General features: G+C 44.3%; 1 protein-coding gene across 4 annotated transcripts in view; it reads right to left on the bottom strand.

Moving 5' to 3' along the window:
• RELN (reelin) overlaps positions 1–25,752 on the bottom strand; it is an 856,893-nt gene that overhangs the window by 498,496 nt on the left and 332,645 nt on the right. For all 4 annotated transcript variants that reach the window (XM_063927014.1, XM_063927013.1, XM_063927012.1 and 1 more), the window contains exons 6-7: positions 9,684–9,762; positions 4,625–4,721 (exon numbers count right to left, since the gene is read on the bottom strand). In XM_063927014.1, the coding sequence (XP_063783084.1) occupies positions 4,625–4,721; positions 9,684–9,762 (176 nt within the window). The remainder of the gene's footprint in view (positions 1–4,624; positions 4,722–9,683; positions 9,763–25,752) is intronic.

Genomic DNA, 25,752 nt, shown 5'->3' on the forward strand with positions numbered 1-25,752 from the left:
CTTTTCATGTATCTATCAGTTCATTTAGTGTGCAGTTCAAGCTAAGAGTACATAGGGCATCACAGCCACCAAAATTATATACCCACTGATTTGTAATCATAATTCTCACCTTTAACTAACCGGACATGAAATTACAGCCAATATAAATTCAATTGTAGTAATTAAATTGCATAACTAGTGCGGGCAAGAGGTGCCATTGCTATGGGTTCCAGAGGCCTAGGGGGTCTTGGGTCCAGGTTTTAAAGTTACATACAAAATTTCCAGATTTGCCTGCTAAGCAATTGGGTCTGATTCATTGCCAAACCTGAATTAAGTAACATTACATTTTCGTTGAGAGGAGTGCGTGGTGGATGTTTACTGGTAAGGGGGCACTGTAATGTGGCATCATTTCAACTGGAGTCCGGAACTAGAGAGTGGTGGGCTCAGGTGCAACAATATCCCCCTCACCCCCCCATATTATTAAAATATGATCGTGGCCATACAATAGTACCCCCAATTCAAATTACACCACACAGTAGTGCTCCTTATACATGTTACGCCACAACATAGTGCTCCTTATACATGTTACGCCACAACATAGTGCTCCTTATACATGTTACGCCACAACATAGTGCTCCTTATACATGTTACGCCACAATACAGTGCTCCTAATACACATTACACCACACAGCAGAGCTGCTTATTCAAGTTATACCACACAGTTAAACACATTATGCAGGTGTCAATGTGATAGCCTGGAATCTGAGGGTTTAATGGTTGTGGTATCTAGAACCCTGCAGATTCCTTGGAGATCGTCCTGCCAGCCAAGGAGGGAAACTTAAAAGAGGCTGTTTGGGGTGGAGCTTGTGAAGCCCAGAGAGTCTGAGGAGCTTGCTGACAGGAGTGAGCATCACACTGAGATGATAGCTGTGTGAGAGGAAGCTACTGGGGGTGTGCTGCTAGTGAGAGCGCTAGAAGTGGTGACCAGCAGCTGAGAGAAGCTGCTGCACCATTTGAGGACTGCTGACAGCAGTTGTGTGAGCAGCATGACAGTACTGGCAGCTGTAAACGGAGGAGGACCCGGGCTCTTCCCCTCCACGGGTGAGCAGGCGGCTGAGGCACCTTCCGGTCAGTGAGAGAGCTGCTCTGCCAGTACCTGGGTGAGTCTGTGAGAGAATGGAAGCCAGCTCCAGGCAGTGTGAGTGGCAGTAAGACTGCTCAAGCCCAGCCAGTATAAAGGAGAGAGACACAGGGGGACATGTAGTAAGCAGTGATAAAAGTGGAGAAGTGAGCCAGTGGAGAAGTTGCCCATGGCAACCAATTAGCATTGCTGTAACATTTATCATTTGCATACTATAAAAGTATACAGAGCGGCTGGCTCGCTTCTCCACTTTTATCACTGCTTAGTACATGTCCCCTACAGTCTGTACCTGAGCTAGAGCGAACCAATACAAGTCTCCAGCAGGAAAGAGAGCAGCAGTGAAAGAGACTACTTCAGCCAGGGCAAACCCAGCCTATCCCAGCTACAGAGTGACAGCTTCAGAGACAACTAATTTGGTGAGATCTGCATTGTTTACATAACACAACATTTCATAGGCAGTGAAACAAAAAGGTCAATACTGATCCCCAGCAGTAAGACTGCCTAGAACAGTCCCTTAGGGGTTAATTTACTTAGATACGTATTTCACTCATTTTTGACTGAGATCAGACATGGGTGCTTTTTTAAAACTAAAACATAGGAGTTTACTATGTACCAGTTAATCATGTTTTCTGATGGTGTATGTGCTCGTGTTTGGCTACCGTGTTTGCCAACAGCCGAACACTCCTGTACATGAAACCTGCATAGATCAGTGAGAACTGTGCAGTGCTTCTTTGTTAAAATGTGTAAAAGACAAGGTTAAAAATAGAAAAAAAAAAACCCTGCACTGGGTCCCTTCCCCCCACAAGCATAACCAGCCCCGAACTATTTGAGCTGGTCCTGCTTCTAAAAATACAGGGGGACAAAGACGTAGGGGTCGCCTGTATTTTTGTAACCAGTACCGGGCTCCACTAGCCAGGAAGGTAATGCCACAGCCGGGGAATACAGTTATATTGGTTCCTGCAGCCGTACCATTACCCCGCCAACTAGTCAACCCTGGCCGGGTGTTTTCCTGGGGGATTGGGAATCCCCCCCAATAAAGGGGTCCTACCCATCCAGGGCACCCAAGGCCAAGGCTGAAGCCTGGGACTATCCTTGGCATCCTTGGACTTTCAAGTGTAAAAATAAGATTTAATTTTGTTTTACAGGTGGAACTACATGTCCCAGCGAGCCTCTCCTGCATGCTGGTAGTTGGAGCATACGGGCATTAAAGGGCCCACTGGTACCTGTAGTCCCCCTGTAAAAGAAATATGAAAATAAAGACAGGACACACACCGTACAAAGTAAAATTTTAGTAGACACACTTTCACACTCACATACATACTCACACTCACAAATACTTACCTACAGTACATCCCCTGTAGCCTTTTGGTCCTCTTCTCCAATAGAATTCACTATAAAAGTATAAATAAATATTCATCTATTCCAGTGTAGCTCGGTCCTCTTTGTTCCACGTAGGCATCCAGGGGTTAAAAAAATGATATATCCGCACCAACGGACGTAAGGGATCTATGTGTGCCCACATTCAGATGTAGCTATGCTCATTGTGGCTACATCTGCCATCTACATGCACTCCCGGCATGAGCCTAGTCACGCCGAGCTGCATCTTTTGCCGCTCCCATTCATGCAAATGGGACGCATATGCATCTAAGGCGCGCTCGCGCCTTAGATGGTCATGCAGCCGTGGCAAACGAGGTACGAATGTGCCTAGATGTAGTCATGATGAGCCTGGCTACATATGTAGATCTCCTTTCCCGAATGCCTGCCTCCACGTGAATTGTGTCACTAGGAGACCTGCCAGCCAATCAGGGAGTGCCACGTAGTGCCGCTCCGATGTTTCACTATGTGCTCTTCTGATGTCAATCATCAGTCCCCATATGCTTCTATGGTTACCCACAAGGGCAATAGAGGTCCCCACTCCTTCTGGCATCCAATGCCAGGGCTGACTAGTTGGGGGGGAAGGGGAGATGCTACGGCCACAGGCCACATGTGTTCCCTGGCAGTGGCATTACCTTCCTGGCTAGTGAAGCCCAGTGCTGGTTACAAAAATAAGTCTTTCCCCCCATATTTATGGAACCAGGACCGGTCCTAGAGCCCAGTGCTGGTTCTTAAATACAGTGGGACCTCAGTCATTTTTCCCCCTGTATTTTTAGTAAAGTGCCAATCATTTGCAATGCAAAACGTAGTTTTTGCCTTGCAAATGATTGCAGATTTAAAAATGTGGCCATTCTCAGCCGATATCCTGCACCTCCGGCAAACTCGTGACCTATTACATATACAGTACCTCTAAGTCACTGTCCTAACGCGAGGTGACTATGCTGGGGTTCTAGAGTGCACTATTTCTCTATCTATCTATCTATCTATCTATCTATCTATCTATCTATCTATCTATCTAATTTTAAAAAGATAATGTACTTTATGATTTTAAAAAGATAATGCACTTTATGTAAAATAAACATCTGTGGCCTTTTGATTTGATTTTAAAAAGATAATTTACTTTATGTAAAATAAACATCTGTGGCCATATTCTGTTCACTGCATTTGTGTTGTGTTAGTTCAGGGGACATTTTGGTTCATGGTTGAGGTCAGAAAACGTCCCCATCTAAGCACAGTGAAAGCATGGCTAAGTCCGGGTGCAATGAGACATGATGGTGGTATGCATTATAAGTTTAATGGAGGGATCTATAGAATATTTGCGTAAGCTCTATCCTGTCTCCAACATTCATGCACAGTGGAAGCTGGGGAGCGTACCCCAATGGCTTCCACTGCTAGGAAGACGGGACAGTCTAGGAGAGAAGGATCCAGCCTTCGGAAATGGTATAGGTATAGGAGCAGGTTGGCAGGACAGGACAGAGTGGGGAGGCTGAGGGAAGGGAGGTGCCAGGGGGGACAAAGCAGAGGGAGAGGGAGGGACGAGGGAATGGCAGTCAGAGCAGTGGAGAAGCAGCAGAAAGAGGGCAGGCCAGACAGAATGAGGGCAGGGTAGATCGAGGAGGGGGGGGGGGGGGGCATAGTGGGTTGACCCTGGATATGCCGGGCCTCTTTACTAGTGCATCATATAGAGTGAAAGAAGTAAATGGGAAGGCACATAAGAACTAAGTATAGACAGAAGGAATTTACAATTCTGTAAGCCACTATTTATCTGCTTTTGGAAAATCTTCTCACTGAGTTTCATTGTTTTTAAGATAGGCAAGACCTTGTTATGAGTGCCAATAAGTATAGGATAGTGGACAATACCAAAATAAAATGTTGAGAACCACTACTAATAGGCAAATATATAACTTTAGCACACCATTGAAAATAATATTACCTCAGTACATGACCATAATGCAATACGTTTATACATCATTTTAGGTACTCTCCTTAAATGTAAAAGTAGACATTAAGCTATGGACAAATGTATCTACATGCATACACAAAATCATACAGCAATTGTTTGAAAATTATGATAACAATAACAAAATATGTGTTACTAGAAAGCATTGCAAAGATGAGATATTAACTTACCAGTTCTCGTAACCCATAAGGGTCACAAAATGTGACAGATCCGCCATGCATAATAACACCACACAGCTCTCCAACTTCACAGTTACTGCATGGCAACCTGCATAATAGAAAAGAGAAAGAAACAAAGTAATACTTGAAATATGAACCCACTCTGGTCAATGTGATAAACATAGTAAAGATTCTGCATACAGTACATGTTGGCTTATTCTTTCTTGGCTATTGATCCTCCCATACAATCTTGGATTCTCTGGGGTTTAAGTTCAATGAGTAAGTTATAAATGCTCTCCATTTATTGTTAGTCTTGATAACATTTGTATCTCTTACCCTGCAATGCTATCATGTATAAAAATAAACACCTCCAAGACTGTTATAAAGTCCTTTGTAATTTTAAGAGAAAGGCCATTTAGATGAACGAGGTGCAGTTTCATAGGTTTACAATATGAAAGGGTCCTGTTTTTGTTTTTTTTCCCTTCGGTGATTGGTTGAGTAATACAGCTTTGTTACTAGGCAGATTATGAGTTTCAATTATGGTGTCAGTCAGAGGAGAAGGTCAATATGATGCTTAAGGAGGAGTGTCTTTGGATAGGAGTATTTAAGGTATGGTGGAGTATACACAGCCTCTTTTCCATTTCTATGTCCCACCCTCTATCCATGTATGTCCCGCTTTCTATCCCAAAAACCTTGCTCTCCTTTTATATTTTGTTTGTGTAGCTAATTTAAATTCCTTTAGAATTCAAGCGGAGGCGCAGCCTGGCAGCAAGACGCTACATCTCAGCACTTCTTTGATTTATGGTGAGCTTGTCCTGCTTTATGCAGGGGGATCTGGGCGATTCTGTGCGGAAGCATGAGGACTGTGCCCAAATTAAGGGAGGTAAGTATTCCACAACGCAAGTGCATCAAGGTAGAACATTTTAGTTATTAGATAGTTGTTATTATTATTTATGGGTTAGAGGCTAGAGCTGAGATTTGTAGCACCTTCTTTGCCTTCTTTAGTTATTTACTTACCAAACAATAAAACCTGGGACCTTTTTGCCGAAGCTGTGATTTCCGCATTTTTATTTCAGTTATAGGGTTAAATTTCAGGGATTATAATTAGCAATATTCTAGTGAACGTCTTCATGGAATAGTTGAAAAACCATGTCTGAGGCTATATCCAGACCTGTATTCTGTACTGTCATTCTTACTTACCATGAACTCATGCAAATGTATTTTAAGAGTAGAGTAGCAGATAGGACATCAAACAATGTGCTTATTTTACTGGAGCATTTATTACCTGAGCAGAGGTAGGGGTAATCGTATTAAACCAGTCTGACACACTCTGATACCAGTACTGAAATAGAAGCACTGCTCCTTTATTGTAGGCTCTAATGTGGGGGAAGGGGGGGTGGGGTTAGATGTCGCTTTAGTTAGGCTTTTGACAGAGTCCCACATTGCGGGGGAAGGGGGGTAGATGTCGTTTTAGTTAGGCTTTTGACAGAGTCCCACATTGCGGGGGAAGGGGGGTAGATGTCGCTTTAGTTAGGCTTTTGACTTTGTCCAACATTGCAGACTGTTAAATAAACTTGAATTCTTGGGATTGGATTCTAAGACGGTTGAATGATTAAGATCATGATTTCAGGAGAGAAAAAAGAGACTTGTAGTAAATGGAGTGCATTCACAGGAGGGAAAGGCTACCAGTGGAGTACCCCAGGGATTTTAACTTGGACTAGTGCTTTTTAATATTTTTATAGGTGACATTGGAAATTGAATTTAAAGGCTAAATAAAGTATTAATGGCATTATAATGGAAACTACAGAGGAGGAAAGGGATTTACAGTAGGTTTCACTATTTCAGGTGATTTAAAAGCAGGTATGCAATGTATTGTGGACAGGTCGAATAATCGCAAAACAGTCAAAAGCAAGTGGGTCTTCTAAAGAAACTGAACACTGATTGAAGACAAGGTCTCCCTTGTCACCAATGGTTACACCCAGAAAAAAAGACACCAAATATGGGAAAGTATTCTCCACTGTTGCAAGGTGGAAGGAGAAAAGTTTGTTCATCATAGTGTTGTATAGAGATGATCTACTACTTGCAGGACAGGAAAGCCAGATTGCCAAAGTAAAACTGATGCTGTATGACAAATTCATACTAAAAGACCTTGGGCTGGTGCACCAATGTTGGAACTCTTTAGTGGTGACCAACAAGGATACATTGAGGCAGTGCTCATCAAACTTGTTATAGCAGATGCCAAACCTGTCAGCACACTAATAGACAAAAATAACAAAAGCTATGTGTCCAGCGAAGAAAAGGACAGAGGGGTCTATTTACTAAGCCTTGGATGGAGATAAAGCAGACGGAGCTAAAGTACCAGCCAACCAGCTCCTAACTGCCATGTCACAGGCTGGGTTTAAAAAATGATACTAGCTGTTACTTTAGCTTTGCCCACTTTACCTCAATCCAAGGCTTAGTACATAGACCACAGAGATGGGATTAACGAGGAGAATTTATTTATTTTTAATCAAAGTGTCATTGGAACTTTAGTTCATGTAAAGCTGGGTACACACTTAGCAATATATATCGGTCGATATTTCATTCCGCTGCGGATCAGAATGATATATTGGCCTTATCAGTAAGTGTGTACACTCTATTTGCCCGCCCCGTGATCGACAGCGAAGTCTTCTGGTCAACCCTGCTGCAGGGCTGACAGAAGACATCACTAACGAGGGCCATGCTGCCATTCCATCGCTCCCAGCAACAGCAAGTGTGTATGCACCTGCCGATTCTGGCGCCCATCGCACATTGTTTTTTGCTGGGTACACACACTGCATAGTGTGTACCCAGCTTAAGTGTTGGCACTTGTCTAGACATTGTGCATGCAGTCAGTCTTGTTAGCCAATTTGCAGTCAATCCTGTAATTTAGCTTTGAACTCCCATTAAACGTATTCTTAGATGCCTGAAGGACCCAAGCTCCTTAAAAGTAGTTTTCAAAAGCTGGATGTTTCAAATAAGAATCAGCTTGGTTGCTATGGGCAACTTCTTCATCTGTGCTCTTTAGAAGGTTTGATACATCTACCTGAAAATACTGTAGGTCAGGTTGAAAAGTTGCCCATAGCAACCAATTAGCTTCTAGCTATATGTTACAGAATGCACTTGATAAATAATAGCTAGAAGCTGATTGGTATTTATGGGCAAATTCTCTACATGTGCTCTTTAGCATGTTTGATACATCATGCCAAGTTGTAGCCAAGTTGTTTCATCTACTTTCAGGGGCACATTTACTAAGCAGTGATAAGAGCGGAGGAGAGAGCCAGTGGAGAAGTTGCCCCATCAACCAATCAGCAGCTCTGTATCATTTTATAGTATGCAAATTATAGATGGTACTTCAGTACTGATTGGTAGCCATGGGCAACTTCTCCACTGGCTCACTTTTCCGCTCTTACCACTGCTTATTAAATGTCCCCCTCAGTGTAGTGTCTTTATTGGGGGATCCGGTCTGAAGATCGACAGTGTCTAGGTCGACAATGTTTAGGTCGACCACTATAGGTCGACAGTCACTAGGTCGACATGGATGGAAGGTCGACAGTGTTTCTAGGTCGACATGTGCTAGGTCGACAGGTCTAAAGGTCGACATGAGTTTTTTTTTTTAATTTTTCATACTTAACGATCCACGTGGAATACGATTGGAACGGTAAAGTGTGCCGAGCGAAGCGGTAGCGGAGCGAAGGCACCATGCGAGGGGACACGGTGCACTAATTTGGGATCCCGGTCACTCTACGAAGAAAACGACACCAAAAAAAATAAAAAATCCTCATGTCGACCTTTAGACCTGTCGACCTAGCACATGTCGACCTAGAAACCCTGTCGACCTTCCATCCATGTCGACCTAGTGACTGTCGACCTATAGTGGTCGACCTAAACATTGTCGACCTAGACACTGTCGATTTGATGAACCACACCCCTTTATTGGACATATAGATCCAAAGAATGTACAATAATTGGGTCAGTACTGTATCTTCATGTAATTGTGTAATGCAATTAAGATCTTAGCATATGTATCACCATTAAGACTGAACATTACAAAGTATTGGCACTTGCATTTTTACACTGATACTTCCACTACAAAAAGGTGGTTCCAAAAGCTCTGAATTGTGACCTATTACCTGGGAAAAAATTGTACTCCTCCTCTTCTATGCTCTGATATTGTTAAATATACTGTCCAGACTTATTACGTTTGAAAGTTTTAGTTTTATGCACCTTTGTGCAGCCTTTAAAAACAAACTCCCAGACATGGTATCATTCTCTACACAAACTTATCAAATCTGAATAAAAGCTAAATTCATCCAAGTCAAATAGAAGTGTCAATTGCTGCAGTCATGCCAAACAGCCCTTCTTGGCATGCCAGGTCGGGTGAGTATCTTCTAGTTTTGGGCGCCAATGTGACTGTGACACACGAAGAGACTGTGCTGATTAATATATGTGACACTTGCATATCTGTGTGTGACTGAGTCTCTGAATCTGTACACAAAGTGTTACAATGTAACAGCTGCAGCTTTTTTCCCAATACTAGGGATCAAAGGTAGACATGTGGAGTTGGTGGGAGAGCGGCAGATGGAGCAAGTGGTAGAAGATGCATTATAAGAGCTGTGGGCCTGCATGGAGGATTGAATGTTGTGAAAGAGCTGATTAGGCAGGATAGTGAATTTCATAGGTGGGCAGCAGTATTGGAAAAGCCTTGGATATGGAAGTGTGAGCTGGTTACCAGTGTGGAGGAGAGGCATAGATCACAGAATGATCAAGAAGATGTTGAAAGGGTAGGTTTCTCAAGACAAGGCCATAGGTATGGAAGAGGAGCTGTTGAGGGCTTAGAAGATAAGGATTAAGACTTTGGTTTTGGCAGCGATGGAGAGCCAGTGGTGAGATTTAGAATGCAGAGTGAAAAAGATCTTGCTACATATTTAGGATGGATTCTAGGGGCAAATATCAGCAGTGGGGAATGCTAGCTAGCAGGAGGTTGCAGTAATTTAGTAGGCACTGTATTAGTAAACATTTGAATACTATAAACACTCAATGATGAACTTACCATATATTAGGATTCAATTCATGCTGTTTGTATGAGTCAAAATCATCTCTCAAAATAACACTTTCACTATGAATTTCAGCTGAAAATAAAGTTAAAATGCAAGTTAATATAAATAAAAACAACATGGTACTGTAACCACTTAACTGACGATTTATTTAGCCGAAAACCGCTCCGAAATTGTCGTGTTTTTTTTTTAATGAGTGAATTAAGTGAAGAACATGACAATAACCCTATCCCAAATGATTTTAGTTAAAAAAAGGAAAAAAAAATATTTTTTATTTTTTTTAAATAATAATTTCCCCCAAACATCGAAACATTGTTCGGTAACATCGCGACCATCGAAACATCGGGAACATCGCGACTATCGCGGCTTTCATTTTGAAAGCCGGGATAGCCTGCAGGTATGTCTGGGGGTGGCTTAGGAGGGTTCATTTACTCTCCCCAGCGGCTGCCATTGTCTGCAGCTGCTGGAGGGGGGGGATCCTGCCGTGCTGACTGATCAGTAGTTTATCTTCCCTGCCGCTGCTAACACTCTCTATCTGACTGGTCGCATCCTGTGCGACCAGGTCAGATAGAGCACTTGCAGGCATGGTCCCATCTGATGCGACCATGCCAGGCAAGTGGTTAATATTAGGATGTTATATATGTCAATTGTCGCACTCTGATCAGATACATTTAAACAGATGGGGCAAATTAAATTCCAGTGAAGTCTTAAAAAGTTGTCGCAAAAGCACATATATGAAAATTTAAAAAAAAACTGATGCAAAATTGCATAATAAAAAAATCAAAGTGGATATCAGTGAGAGAGAAAATGTGAGTCTAAGATGTCCCTTTAATGTGAGTCTAAAGGCCCATACACATTAGACGATGTCGCTCTGTGAGCGGCATCGTCTAACGTCTCCCCCTCCCGGGCCGGCCGGTCGGCGGCCGTCTGTACGCACTGAGCGATATGACCGCTCATATCGCTCAGTGACGTCACGCCCCCGCCAGCCCTGCATGAAGGTCGTGGACGACAGTCCACATCCTTCATGCATGCCCTACCGACAGCGACGATCGTTGCCGACCCGCGGGGCCGCGCATCGGTCGTCGCTGGCGGCATACACACTTAACGATATAATGAGCGACGTCGCTCAAGGAGGGGGAAAATGAGCGACGTCGCTCATTATATCGTTAAGTGTGTATGGACCTTAAGATGTCCCTTTAATGGATCCAAGACAAAGGTAATGAATAAAAGCTGATGCTACTTCAAAAGCCAAACATCCTTCCCATCTCCAGCTGTCTCTCTGCTATCTGTTCCTGGATGTCACAGCTTTTTTTTTAAACGAAACATATCTAACACTGAGCTGATCACTTTCCCACCCTACCGTGTAACCTATCTATTAACTGCAAAACTATCTCCTCTAGCCACCAAGTGCTGTGTCTTGGAGTTATCCTTGACTCCTCCCTCTCCTTCAAACCACACATTCAGTCCCTTTCCATCCTAACAATATTTTCCTTTTTCACCCTGGATGCTGTTAAAAGCCTCATCCACTCACTGGTCATCTCCAGATTAGACTGCTGTATCCTCTTCCTATTTGGCCTCTCTTACTACAGGTGAAACTCAGAAAATTAGAATATCGTGCAAAAGTTCTTTTATTTCAGTAATTCAAATTAAAAGGTGAAACTAATATATTATATAGACTCATTACATGCAAAGTGAGATATTTCAAGCCTTTATTTGTTATAATTTTGATGATTGTGGCTTAAAGCTTAAGAAAACCCAAAATCCAAAATCTCAGAAATAAGAAAAGGATTTTACATACAGAAATGTCGGCCCTCTGTAAAGTATAATCATGCATATGTACTCAGTACTTGGTTTGGGCCCCTTTGCATGAATTACTGCCTCAATGCGGTGTGGCATGGATTCTATCAGCCTGTGGCACTGCTGAGGTGGTATGGAAGACCAGGATGCTTCAATAGCGGCCTTCAGCTCTACTGCATTGTTTGGTCTCATGTCTCTCATCTTTCTCTTGCCAATGTCCCATAGATTCTCTATGGGGTTCAGGTCAGGCGAGTTTACATAGAGCCCTATGATTAAGCTGTAAATGCAAAACGGTCGTTAGGCAGTGCAGTACACGTTAAATTGTGTTCGTTCTTTTAATAGCTAAGCCACTGCTCTATGGATATTAAAGCCCTCTAAATGTTTAAGTGTATGTCATATGGAATTAATTGTGTATTTTAGACAAGTCAAGTATATGCAGCCGCGAACAGCGGAGCGTGTATATTAGAAAAGCTCATTGATACTATGTCCAGCCTGACGTATGTGGAGATCCTGTAGAACCACACGCATCAGGAGAGATACAAATCAGCATAAGTGCTAATAACACTGTGAGATATAAGTGTGCATTATCCGGAATCAATTTCACATCAGAGACTATCTGGCGGGTGTGGGCTACAGACAGTGGGATACGTGTGGAAGCCGTTCCCGCTGTCAGTATATACACCCCCGTACACACGTGTGGAGATCTTTTGGACTCACATACACAGAGAGGGTCAACATATTATATGTTATATTACATCTATCGAGTACAGGAAACGGTCAGCTATGTCAGCGGAATACCGCTGGATGAAGATGTACACTTTTGGAACCATTCCTACATTGTAGATCTCCCGGCGGATGGGAGCTGTGAATAGTGAGACACGTGTGTGAGCGGATTCCACTATTAATGCACATGACCCCACATATAGTGTACATGTGGAAACCTCTCACATTATTATATACACTAAGAAGGGTAATGCACTGTATACTATACTACATCTAATAATCATAGGAGACGTCCAGTTATAATAGCAAAGTGATGCTGGATAAACTGTCAATTGGGATCATGTATTCATTGATGGGGAATATTCAGTGAGTATTCATATAGATAAACAGATATACTGTATCATATACATATGTGTGATTGTGGTATATACATCAGAACTTTGATAGGGAGTACACATGAGTAGACTCCAGCGTTCTACTGATAAATAATATATGAGATATGAAATATACAGTGTGGCTGACTACCCATCAGTGTGTACATAGAAGTACCATCAGGATATATCCATATGATATTAATGATTAATGTCGAGTGGGACACCTGATCACACTGTTGGGTGAGATACCTATTGGGGATTTAGAAAAACCATCGACAGTCAACACTGGGAGATGTGACATTGTATTATACACTGAAATATATGAGCTGATATACACATAATTATATAATATAGCCAAATTAAACTATCAAGAATTTCTAATATGATAAGCTGACATGACTTTGTCTAATACTGTAATAACTATATACTAGGGCTATTTGACTTATAGTTAATTGATAATGCAATTGATGGAATGCTCATTTTTTATTATCGGTATGCATTATCTATCACAGAAATGGATATAAGATAGGCCTGACAATAGTTATTTGCCATTGGTGATGCGCACACTATTTAACACAATGTTTTTGTGGCAATAGAGTACAGGCTTAAAAATAATATTATGATTTTCTCATAATAAATACAGAGTGTTAAATAGGCACAATCTTACCCTTTCTGGTAATTGATATTGTTACAGTAGCCGATATTGTTACAGTAGCCAAATGTATACCTTACTTTAGAAACATATGAGATACATCCCAATATGGGAGAATAAATACAAAGCACACAACTACAGTGGTTTAGCCTTTTAATACCACTTTATTTATATACACTTTTTATTTTTCACTTGCACATATTTCGCCAACCTATTAATGAATATTTAATAAAAGTTATATTTTAATAATTAGTGGTCATCTACCTATGAGGATGAATGTAGGTGTGCAATAGTCTGTGTGTGCCCTAATCAAGGAATACTTTCTCTTCTTGATAAATACTGTGTTCTTTCTTAAATGTGCTCAGGCTTTCCCAATAAAAAAAAAAAAGATGATAAAGTTTAATCTCCAAATATTCATATAACTCTTAGGGGGAATTCAATCACCTGTGGTAAATTACCACAAGTAAAAACGAGAGGTAGCCTCAAGCTTTAAAGAACAAGGCTATTGAATTGCACTCCTAATTTCCCAGATAGCCTTGTTAACACCCATTAAAGTAGCTTGCTAATGGGTGTTAACGCACAGAATCTGTGAAAATTATGTGCATAAACAGGGCTGTAGCACCTGCTCAGGATGGCAGGTGAAAAAAAAAATACCAAAAAAGAGAATAGATTATCCTGGCACCAATAGCACTATAATCCCAAAAGACAAATGTAAAAATTGCTGTTGCACACCTCTTGAGAGTACTGCCAATTCTCTCAAGCAAACATATGAAAAAAAAGAAAAGTAGTAGGTGGCGCAGCACACAAAAATAAGATTTTACACCTACCGGTAAATCTTTTTCTCCTAGTCCGTAGATGATGCTGGGGACTCCGTAAGGACCATGGGGGTATAGACGGGCTCCGCAGGAGACATGGGCACTATAAAGAACTTTAGATGGGTGTGCACTGGCTCCTCCCTCTATGCCCCTCCTCCAGACCTCAGTTAGTGAACTGTGCCCAGAGGAGACGGACAGTACGAGGAAAGGATTTTTGTTAATCTAAGGGCAAGATTCATACCAGCCCACACCATCCACACCGTATAATCTGGAATATACGCAACCAGTCAACAGTATGAACAAATACAGCATCAGCCAAAGACTGATCTCAACTGTAACATAACCCTTATGTAAGCAAAAACTATATACAAGCCTTGCAGAAATACGTCCGCACTGGGACGGGCACCCAGCATCCTCTACGGACTAGGAGAAAAAGATTTACCGGTAGGTTTAAAATCTTATTTTCTCTTACGTCCTAGAGGATGCTGGGGACTCCGTAAGGACCATGGGGATTATACCAAAGCTCCAGACCGGGCGGAAGAGTGCGGATGACTCTGCAGCACCGATTGAGCAAACATGAGGTCCTCATCAGCCAGGGTATCAAACTTGTAGAATTTTGCAAAAGTGTTTGAACCCGACCAAGTCGCCGCTCGGCAAAGCTGTAATGCCGAGACGCCTCGGGCAGCCGCCCAAGAAGAGCCCACCTTCCTAGTGGAATGGGCCTTTACCAAATTTGGTAACGGCAATCCAGCCGTAGAATGAGCCTGCTGAAGCGTGTTACAGATCCAGCGAGCCATAGTCTGCTTAGAAGCAGGAGCGCCAAACTTGTTGGCTGCATACAGGATAAACAGTGCCTCTGTTTTCCTAACCCGAGCTGTCCTGGCTACATAAATTATTAAGGCCCTGACTACATAAAGGGACTTGTAAATCCTCCAAGTCATCCGTAGCCACAGGTACCACAATAGGTTGGTTCATATGAAACGATGAAACCACTTTAGGTAAAAATTGAGGACGAGTCCTTAATTCCGCTCTATCCACATGGAAAATCAGATAGGGGCTTTAGTGAGACAAAGCCGCCAATTCGGACACCCGCCTTGCAGATGCCAAGGCCAACAACATGACCACCTTCCAAGTGAGAAATTTTAATTCAACCGTTTGAAGAGGTTCAAACCAGTGAGATTTTAGGACCTTAACACCACGTTAAGGTCCCATGGTGCCACTGGAGGCACAAAAGGAGGCTGTATGTGCAGCACTCCCTTTACAAAAGTCTGGACTTCTGGGAGAGAAGCCAATTCCTTCTGAAAGAAAATTGATAGGGCCGAAATCTGTACCTTAATGGAGCCTAATTTTAGACCCATATCCACTCCTGTCTTTAGAAAGTGGAGAAAACGGCCCAGATGGAATTCCTCAGTAGGAGCATTGTTGGCTTCACACCAAGATACATACTATCTCCAGATACGGTGATAATGTTTCGCCGTCACCTCCTTCCTAGCCTTTATCAGAGTAGGGATGACTTCTTCTGGAATGCCATTCCCAGCTAGGATTCGGTGTTCAACCGCCATGCCGTCAAACTTAACCGCGGTAAGTCTTGGAACACGCAGGGCCCCTGTTGCAACAGGTCCTCTCTGAGAGGAAGAGGCCACGGATCTTCTGTGAGCATTTCCTGAAGATCTGAATACCAGGCCCTTCGAGGCCAATCTGGAACAATGAGTATTGTCCGCACGCTTTTTCATCTTATGATTCTCAATATCTTTGAGATGAGTGGAAGAGGAGGGAACACATAGACCGACTGAAACACCCACGGTGTCACCAGGGCGTCTACTGCTACAGCCTGAGGGTCCCTTGACTTGGCACAATACCTCCGAAGCTTCTTGTTGAGGCGTGACACCATCATGTCTATTTTAGGAAGTCCCCAATGACTTGTTATCTCTGCAAAAACTTCTTGATGAAGTCCCCACTCTCCTGGATGGAGATCGTATCTGCTGAGGAAGTCTGCTTCCCAGTTGTCCACTCCCAGAATGAAGACTGCTGCCAAAGCGCTTATGTGATTTTCTGCCCAGCGAAGAATCCTGATGGCTTCCGCCATTGCCGCTCTGCTCCTTGTCCCGCCTTGGCGGTTTACATGAGCCACGGCTGTGACGTTGTCTGATTGAATCAGAACCGGTAGGTCGCGAAGAAGATTCTCCGATTGACGTAGGCCGTTGTATATGGCCCTCAATTCCAGTACGTTGATGTGTAGACAAGCCTCCTGGCTTGACCATAGTCCCTGAAAGTTTCTTCCTTGTGTGACTGCTCCCCATCCTCGGAGGCTCGCGTCCGTGGTCACCAGAACCCAGTCCTGAATGCCGAACCTGCGACCTCTAGAAGGTGAGCACTCCGTAGCCACCACAGGAGAGACACCCTGACCCTGGGGGACAGGCTTATTTTCTGATGAATTTGAAGATGAGACCCGGACCACTTGTCCAGAAGGTCCCACTGAAACATCCTCGCATGAAACCTGCCGAAGGGGATGGCCTCGTAGGTCGCCACCATTTTCCCCAGTACTCGAGTGCATTGATGGACTGACACTCTTTTCGGTTTTAACAGGTCTCTGACCATGTTCTGGAGTTCCTGGGCTTTTTCCATTGGGAGAAAAACCCTCTTTTGTTCCGTGTCCAGAATCATGCCTAAGAAAGATAGCCGAGTTGTTGGAACCAACTGTGACTTTGGTAGATTCAGAATCCATCCATGTTGCTGCAGCACTCTCAGGGAGAGCGCCACGCTTTTCAGCAACTGATCTCTCGATCTCGCTTTTATCAGGAGATCGTCCAAGTACGGGATAACTGTGACTCCCTGCCGGCGCAGGAGCACCATCATTTCCGCCATTACCTTGGTGAAAATCCTCGGGGCCGTGGAAAGCCCAAACGGCAACGTCTGAAACTGGTAATGACAGTCCTGTACAGCGAATCTCAGGTACGCCTGATGAGGGGGATATATGGGGACATGAAGGTATGCATCCTTTATGTCCAGTGACACCATAAAATCCCCCACTTCCAGGCTGGAGATAATTGCCCGGAGCGATTCCATCTTGAATTTGAACTTTTTCAAGTACAGGTTTAGGGATTTTAAATTTAGAATGGGTCTGACCGAGCTATCCGGTTTCGGGACCACAGATAGGGTTGAATAGTACCCCTTCCCCTGTTGAACTAGGGGAACCTCGACAACCACTTGTTGTTGACACAGTTTTTGAATTGCAGCTAAAACTATCTCCCTTTCTGTGGAAGAAGCTGGTAAAGCCTGATTTGAAAAACCGGCGAGGCACGTCTTCGAATTCCAGCTTGTAACCTTGGGATACAATTTCCATTGCCCAAGGATCCACTTCTGACTGAACTCAGATGTGGCTGAAGAGTCGAAGACGTGCCCCCACCGGCGCGGACTCCCTCAGTGGAGCCCCAGCGTCATGCGGTGGATTTAGTAGAAGCCGGGGAGGACTTCTGCTCCTGGGAACTAGCCGTAGCATGCAGTCTTTTCCCTCTACCCTTACCTCTGGCGAGGAAGGAAGAGCCCCGACCTCTTCTGGACTTATGCGACCGAAAGGAGTGCATCTGATATTGCAGCGTTTTCTTTTGCTGTGGGGAAACATAAGGTAAAAAAGTAGATTTACCCGTGGTAGCTGTGGAAACCAGGTCCGTGAGACCTTCCCCAAATAAATCCTCACCTTTGTAAGGCAAAACTTCCATATGCCTCTTTGAGTCGGCATCACCCGTCCATTGGCGGGTCCACAGGGCTCGCCTAGCAGAAATCGCCATGGCGTTGGCTCTTGAACCTAGCAGCCAACGTCTCTCTGAGCGTCTCTCATATATAAGACTGCGTCTTTAATGTGACCTAAGGTCAATAAAATGGTATCCCTATCCAAGGTATCAATGTCAGCTGACCAAGTATCCGTCCAAGCCGCAACAGCGCTACAAACCCAAGCCGACGCTATTCCCGGTCTGAGCAAGGCACCCGTATGTGTATAAATTGATTTTAAGGTAGTTTCCTGTCTGCGATCAGCAGCATCCTTGAGGGCTGCCGTGTCTGGAGACGGTAGCTCGACCTTTTTGGACAAGCGCGTTAATGCCTTGTCCACCCTGGGCGAGGATTCCCACCGTAACCTGTCCTGCGCAGGGAAAGGATACGCCATAAGAATTCTCTTGGGAATCTGCAGTTTCTTGTCTGGAGTTTCCCAAGCCTTTTCAAATAACGCGTTCAGCTCATGAGATGGTGGAAATGTTACCTCAGGTTTCTTTTCCTTAAACATGTGTACCCTCTTGTCAGGGACAGAGGGGTCATCTGTGATATGTAAAACATTCTTTATTGCAATAATCATATAATGAATACTTTTGGCCACCCTTGGGTGTAACCTCGCATCATCGTAGTCGACACTGGAGTCAGAATCCGTGTCGGTACCAGTGTCTGCTACTTGGGACAGGGGACGTTTCTGAGACCCTGAAGGGCCCTGTGACACAGTCAAAGACATGGATTGACTCCCTGTTCTATCCCTGGACTCTGCTTTGTCCAATCTCTGATGTAATAAAGACACATTTGTATTTAAAACATTCAACATATCCAACCAATCAGGTGTCGGCGTTGCCGACGGAGACACCACAATCATCTGCTCCATCTCCTCCTTAGATGAGCCTTCTGCTTCAGACATGCCGACACACGCTTACCGACACCCACACACACTAAGGGATATATCTATATGGAGACAGTTCCCCAATAAGGCCCTTTGAAGAGACAGAGAGAGAGTATGCCAGCACACACCCAGTGCCACCTGACACTGGAAACAAAATTCCCAGTTAAAACAACACTTTTATATAAATATATATATATATATATATACACTCACTGCGCCAATTAAATGTGCCCCCCCTCCTCTTTTTTGCCCTCTGTCACCGTGTTCAGCAGGGTAGAGTCCGGGGAGCCAGCTTCTCTGCAGTGTGCTGTGGAGAAAATGGCGCTGGTTAGTGCTGGAGGATCAAGCTCCGCCCCCTCAGCGGCGGGCTTCGGTCCCGCTCAAATTTCCAATACTGGCGGGGGATTATTTACTATACTGCCTCCGCAGCATATATATATGTTAGCCAGTCCCTAGAGGTTTATTATTGCTGCCCAGGGCGCCCCCCCTGCGCCCTGCACCCTTCAGTGCCCGCTGTGTGTGTGGGTTACCTCAGAGAAGATCTGAAGTCTTCTGCCGCCTTTGAAGTCTTCTTTCTTCTTATGCTCACCCGGCTTCTATCTTCCGGCTCTGTGAGGAGGACCGCGGCGCGGCTCCGGGACGAACGGTGAGGGTGAGACCTACGTTCCGACCCTCTGGAGCTAATGGTGTCCAGTAGCCTAAGAAGCAGAGCCTATCATTTAAGTAGGTCTGCTTCTCTCCCCTCAGTCCCACGATGCAGGGAGCCTGTTGCCAGCAGTGCTTCCTGAAAATAAAAAACCTAACAAAAGTCTTTTTCAGAGAAACTCAGGAGAGCTCCCCTGTAGTGCACCCAGTCTCCTCTGGGCACAGGATCTAACTGAGGTCTGGAGGAGGGGCATAGAGGGAGGCACCAGTGCACACCCATCTAAAGTTCTTTATAGTGCCCATGTCTCCTGCGGAGCCCGTCTATACCCCCATGGTCCTTACGGAGTCCCCAGCATCCTCTAGGACGTAAGAGAAAGTACATTAACCATTAAAGATCAAATATCTTATTTATTAAAAAGTCTATCTATCTATCTATCTATCTATCTATCTATCTATCTATCTATCTATCGATATATAAATGTCAATTTAGATATCAAAATACAATTACATAAAATCTAAGAACACTCCCAGGAGTGTGTGCATGAAATTATATACGAGTTGCAGATTGCATATACAGTAGATTGTATGTATGAATACACCATGATAAAAACATCTTCTGTCTAATAGATAGACTGAATCTCAACCACTGTGCAGTATAAAGTCACACAGTAGTAATTACTGCACTACAGAGAATCCTGTTAAACAATGTTGCTCTGTCCCAGATATGTTTATGGGCTATACTTGCGGCTGAGACACCTCAGTGTCAGTGCAGTGCGAACCCTGCTTATATGATCAGGTGAATATGCAGCTTGTGCAAAGAAATACAGGAAAACTCAGTAGGGAATATGATAATTAGGCCTAAATGCATTAAGCCTTAAAAAGTGATAAAGGGGAGAGTGATAAAGTATCAATAAATCAGCTCCTATCATTTTACAAACACATCCTGTAACATGGCAGTTAGGAAGCTGATCGGCTGGTTCAATAAGCTGTAACAGGGCAGTGTTTCAGGATGTCAGGGAACAGGTAACAGCCATCCAGTTCAGTGTAGTCACAAAAGTCGCAGGACCACTGCCAAGGTCGCAGACAGTCCTGTAGATCAGGGGACCGGTGATGCTGCTGACAGCTGGTTCAGGCTGTTATTCTGGTCCGGCTGGTGCGCAGTCAGCCCCGTGTGTTGGGGGGAGGTCATCGTAACCTTTATCAGGTGCAACACAGCCCTGTGCTGAGTACTAATGTGTATGCACAATGTAAAGCCAGGTAGATGGTGCAATAATAAGGAAAATATTTTTTTTCTTGGTGTAGAAATAAAAAGGCTTAAAGTGGTGGACATAAGCAACAATCCCAGGAGAGTGAATGTTTGTATTCCTCAAAGCATTCTTCAGGAGGCTTCTTCTGAAGAAGCTGCAGTTTGCAGTGAAATGCATTGAGGGTACAGACTTTCAGTTTTGTGTGCTGCGCCACCTACTACTTTTCTTTCTTTCCTAGGTGAACAAAAATCCTGACAACTCTTATTTTTTTGTCTAACTGGATAGCCCCGGGAGGGTCAATCAGTCCGCGGTAATTTACTGTGGCTAATTTAATTCTGCCCTTACATAGTAATTATAGCTCACCTGATTATAGTATCTATCTATATTATTTCTTGTTCTCCTGCATACTTTACTCTTGGAGACTCTCCTCTCTCCTTTTTTTGATGGTAACTACTCATGTTTATGACTTTGAGGTAGGAAAGAATGATCATTGGGCCTGATTCATATTTGTACGATGTTTGGGGGCCTGCACAGGCGCAGAACGGGTCTTGCGCCTGTGCAGGCCCCCAAACATCGTACAAATATGAATCAGGCCCAATGAACAGGTCTTGTGATGTTTTTTGCAGCCCCTTGTCAGACGACATATGATTGACATGCTGTTGTGTTTGGGGGGCAGAGCAGGGGTGGCACCCGGCACTGCTCTTCGACACAGGGACGTGACACCCCCCCCCCCCCCCCCCGATTTGAAGGTATGATGGATACAGAGTCTGCGTGTTGGACGCAGACTTACTGGACCCCGGTGTCCGGATCCTAGAGTGAGCCAGTGTAAGCTTTAGGTTATGCAGATTGGCCGGTGCCTGTAACCATCGTGAATTGTGACCAATGGTCGCGATAAGGATCCGAGGCTGCGTCTATCTCCTGCAGACATCTCCTGCTGCATTAGAATTTTAATTAGACGGAATTGCCAGTCACTTCCTTGCAGTTGTGCAATTCCATATAAACATGAATCTGGCCCCTTTATAATTTTGAAATTGAGGTGAAAATTTATAAACTTGGCCAATCTTTTTATTAGAATTTCATTTTGGGTCGTCCCCCCCCCCCTTTTTTTTGTGTTTAGAGTAATTTTGATGTGAATGGAAATAGATTTCTCTATCAATTTTTTCCCCTCATCAACTGATTGCTGTTTCTGATAATTTTATTTTCTATCTTATTGTCAAGCTGTTTGTAATTTCAGTCAGCTCAACAAAAAGAAAATAGAATTATTTGTGATAGAGAAATCTAACTCCATTGTTTTGCAGATGATGTCCTTTTTATTTGGCAAGATACAGCTTGAATAATTTTTCTTAATTGTAGGGAACTAAATATACGGTTCACGTAATGAACTAAACATATTATTCACATTTCGGTACAATAATGTAAGAGTAATATTCTAGACTTAGAAATACATATAAAGAATAATAAAACTAATATTAAGATTTATAGGAACTGATTCTAAAAAATTTATTGATGCAACAAGTGAGCATTACTGTAGTGCTCGAATGGCATGCACCTACGACAATTTAAAAAGGTTAAATGTAATTGAACTAAGATGGAATAAATGACCAGTCGGTTTAGAAAAAAAAAAAAAAAAAGATATAATAACAAATAGAGAAAGCAAAAGATTACATCATAAGTACCAGCCATGAGGAATTACCAAGAAGAGAGTAAAAATAAGATTTTAAACCTACCGGTAAATCTATTTCTCCTAGTCCGTAGAGGATGCTGGGGACTCCGTAAGGACCATGGGGTATAGACGGGCTCCGCAGGAGATAGGGCACCTAAAAAGAACTTTGACTATGGGTGTGCACTGGCTCCTCCCTCTATGCCCCTCCTCCAGACCTCAGTTAGAGAACTGTGCCCAGAGGAGATGGACAATACAAGGCAGGATTTAGCAATCCAAGGGCAAGATTCATACCAGCCCACACCAATCATACCATGTAACCTGGAACATACGTAACCAGTTAACAGTATGAACAAACGACAGTAACGGTCCAAGACCGATGTCAACTGTAACATAACCCTTATGTAAGCAACAACTATATACAAGTCTTGCAGAGTTTCCGCACTGGGACGGGCGCCCAGCATCCTCTACGGACTAGGAGAAATAGATTTACCGGTAGGTTTAAAATCTTATTTTCTCTTACGTCCTAGAGGATGCTGGGGACTCCGTAAGGACCATGGGGTTTATACCAAAGCATCCAATCGGGCGGGAGAGTGCGTATGACTCTGCAGCACCGACTGAGCAAACGCTAGGTCCTCATAAGCCAGGGTATCAAACTTGTAGAATTTAGCAAAAGTGTTTGACCCCGACCAAGTCGCCGCTCGGCAAAGTTGTAAAGCCGAGACGCCTCGGGCAGCCGCCCAAGAAGAGCCCACCTTCCTAGTGGAATGGGCCTTAACCGAATTTGGTACCGGCAATCCAGCCGTAGAGTGAGCCTGCTGAATCGTATTACAGATCCAGCGAGCAATAGTCTGCTTTGAAGCAGGAGCGCCAATCTTATTGGCCGCATACAGGACAAACAGGGCCTCTGTTTTCCTAATTCTAGCCGTCCTGGCTACATAAATCTTTAAGGCCCTGACTACATCCAGGGATCTGGAATCCTCCAGGTCACCAGTAGCCACAGGCACCACAATAGGTTGATTCATATGGAAAGAAGAAACTACTTTAGGCAAAAATTGCAGACATGTCCTCAATTCAGCTCGATCCACATGAAAAATCAAGTAGGGGCTATGTGTGACAGAGCCGCCAATTCTGACACTCGCCTTGCTGATGCTAAGGCCAACAACATGACCACCTTCCAGGTAAGAAATTTCAACTCAACCTTGTTAAGCGGTTCAAACCAGTGTGAATTTAGGAACTGCAACACCACGTTCAGGTCCCATGGTGCCACTGGAGGCACAAAAGGGGGCTGGATGTGCAGCACTCCCTTTACAAATGTCTGGACTTCTGGAAGAGATGCCAATTCCTTCTGAAAGAAAATCGAGAGGGACGAAATCTGTACCTTAACGGAGCCTAATTTCAGGCCCATATCCACTCCTGTCTGTAGGAAGTGGAGAAAACGACCCAGATGAAAATCTTCCGTAGGTGCATTCTTGGTCTCACACCAAGACACATACTTTCGCCAGATACGGTAATAATGTTTTACCGTCACCTCCTTCCTAGCCTTTATTAAAGTAGGGATGACCTCTTCCGGAATCCCCTTTTTTGCTAGGATTCGGCGTTCAACCGCCATGCCGTCAAACGTAACCGCGGTAAGTCTTGAAATACACAGGACCCCTGCTGCAACAGGTCTTCCCTCAGAGGAAGAGGCCAGGGGTCTCCTGTGAGCATCTCTTGTAGATCCGAGTACCAGGCCCTTCGAGGCCAGTCTGGGACAACGAGTATCGTCTGTACTCTTCTTCGTCTTATGATCCTCAACACTTTCGTGATGAGAGGAAGAGGAGGAAACACGTAGACCGATTCGAACACCCACGGTGTTACCAGTGCGTCTACTGCTACTGCCTGAGGGTCCCGAGACCTGGTGCAATACCTCCGAAGTTTTTTGTTGAGGCGTGACGCCATCATGTCTATTTGAGGAGTTCCCCAAAGACGTGTTACGTCTGCAAAGACTTCTTGATGAAGTCCCCACTCTCCTGGATGGAGATCGTGTCTGCTGAGGAAGTCTGCTTCCCAGTTGTCCACTCCAGGAATGAAGACAGCCGACAGAGCGCTTACATGATTTTCCGCCCAGCGAAGTATCCTTGTGGCTTCCGCCATCGCGACTCTGCTTCTTGTCCCGCCTTGGCGGTTCACATGAGCCACTGCTGTGACATTGTCTGATTGAATCAGAACTGGTAGGTTTCGAAGAAAACTCTCCGCTTGTCGAAGGCCATTGTAAATGGCCCTGAGTTCCAACACATTGATGTGTAGACAGGACTCCTGGTCTGACCAAAGACCCTGAAAGGTCTTTCCCTGTGTGACCGCTCCCCATCCTCGGAGGCTCGCGTCCGTGGTAACCAGGATCCAGTCCTGAATCCCGAACCGGCGACCCTCCAGCAGGTGAGCACTTTGCAACCACCACAGGAGGGACACTCTGGTTCCTGGGGACAGAGTTATTTTCCGATGTAAGTGCAGATGGGACCCGGACCACTTGTCCAGAAGGTCCCATTGAAAAGTCCTTGCATGGAACCTTCCGATAGGAATGGCCTCGTAGGCCGCCACCATTTTCCCCAGAACTCGAGTGCAATGGTGAACTGACACCCTTTTCGGTTTTAGCAGTTCTCTGACCATGTTCTGGATGTCTTGGGCTTTCTCTATTGGGAGAAAGACCTTCATTTGTTCCGTATCCAGTATCATACCTAGGAACGGTAGTCGAGTTGTCGGAATAAACTGTCACTTTGGTAGATTTAGAATCCAACCGTGTTGCTGGAGCACTCTCAGAGAGAGCGCCACACTGCTCAGCAATTTCTCCCTTGATCTTGCTTTTATCAGGAGATCGTCCAAGTATGGGATAATTGTGACTCCATGCTTGCGCAGGACCACCATCAGTTCCGCCATTATCTTGGTGAAAATCCTCGGGGCCGTGGAAAGTCCAAACGGCAACGTCTGAAATTGGTAATGACAATCCTGTACAGCGAATCTCAGGTATTCCTGATGGGGGGCATATATGGGGACATGAAGGTACGCATCCTTTATGTCCAGAGACACCATAAACTCCCCCTCCTCCATGTTGGCTATTATTGCTCTGAAAGATTCCATTTTGAATTTGAATCTTTTTATGTACAGGTTTAGGGATTTCAGATTCAAAATCGGTCTGACCGTACCGTCCGGTTTCGGGACCACAAATAGCGTTGAATAGTAACCTCTTCCCTGCTGGTGCAGGGGAACCCTGATTATCACTTGCTGTATACACAGCGTTTGAATTGCACCTAACACTACTTCCCTTTCCGATGTGGAAGCTGGTAGGGCCGATTTGAAAAATCGGCTCGGGGGCACATCCTCCAATTCCAATTTGTAATCCTGGGAAACTATTTCCAACACCCAGGGATTCAGGTCCGAACTGACCCAGGCCTGACTGAAAAGTCGAAGACGTGCCCTCACCGGTGCGGACTCCCTCAGGGGAGTCCCAGCGTCATG

This window comes from Pseudophryne corroboree, chromosome 6 (genome assembly GCF_028390025.1).
Source record: "Pseudophryne corroboree isolate aPseCor3 chromosome 6, aPseCor3.hap2, whole genome shotgun sequence".
NCBI lineage: Eukaryota > Metazoa > Chordata > Amphibia > Anura > Myobatrachidae > Pseudophryne > Pseudophryne corroboree.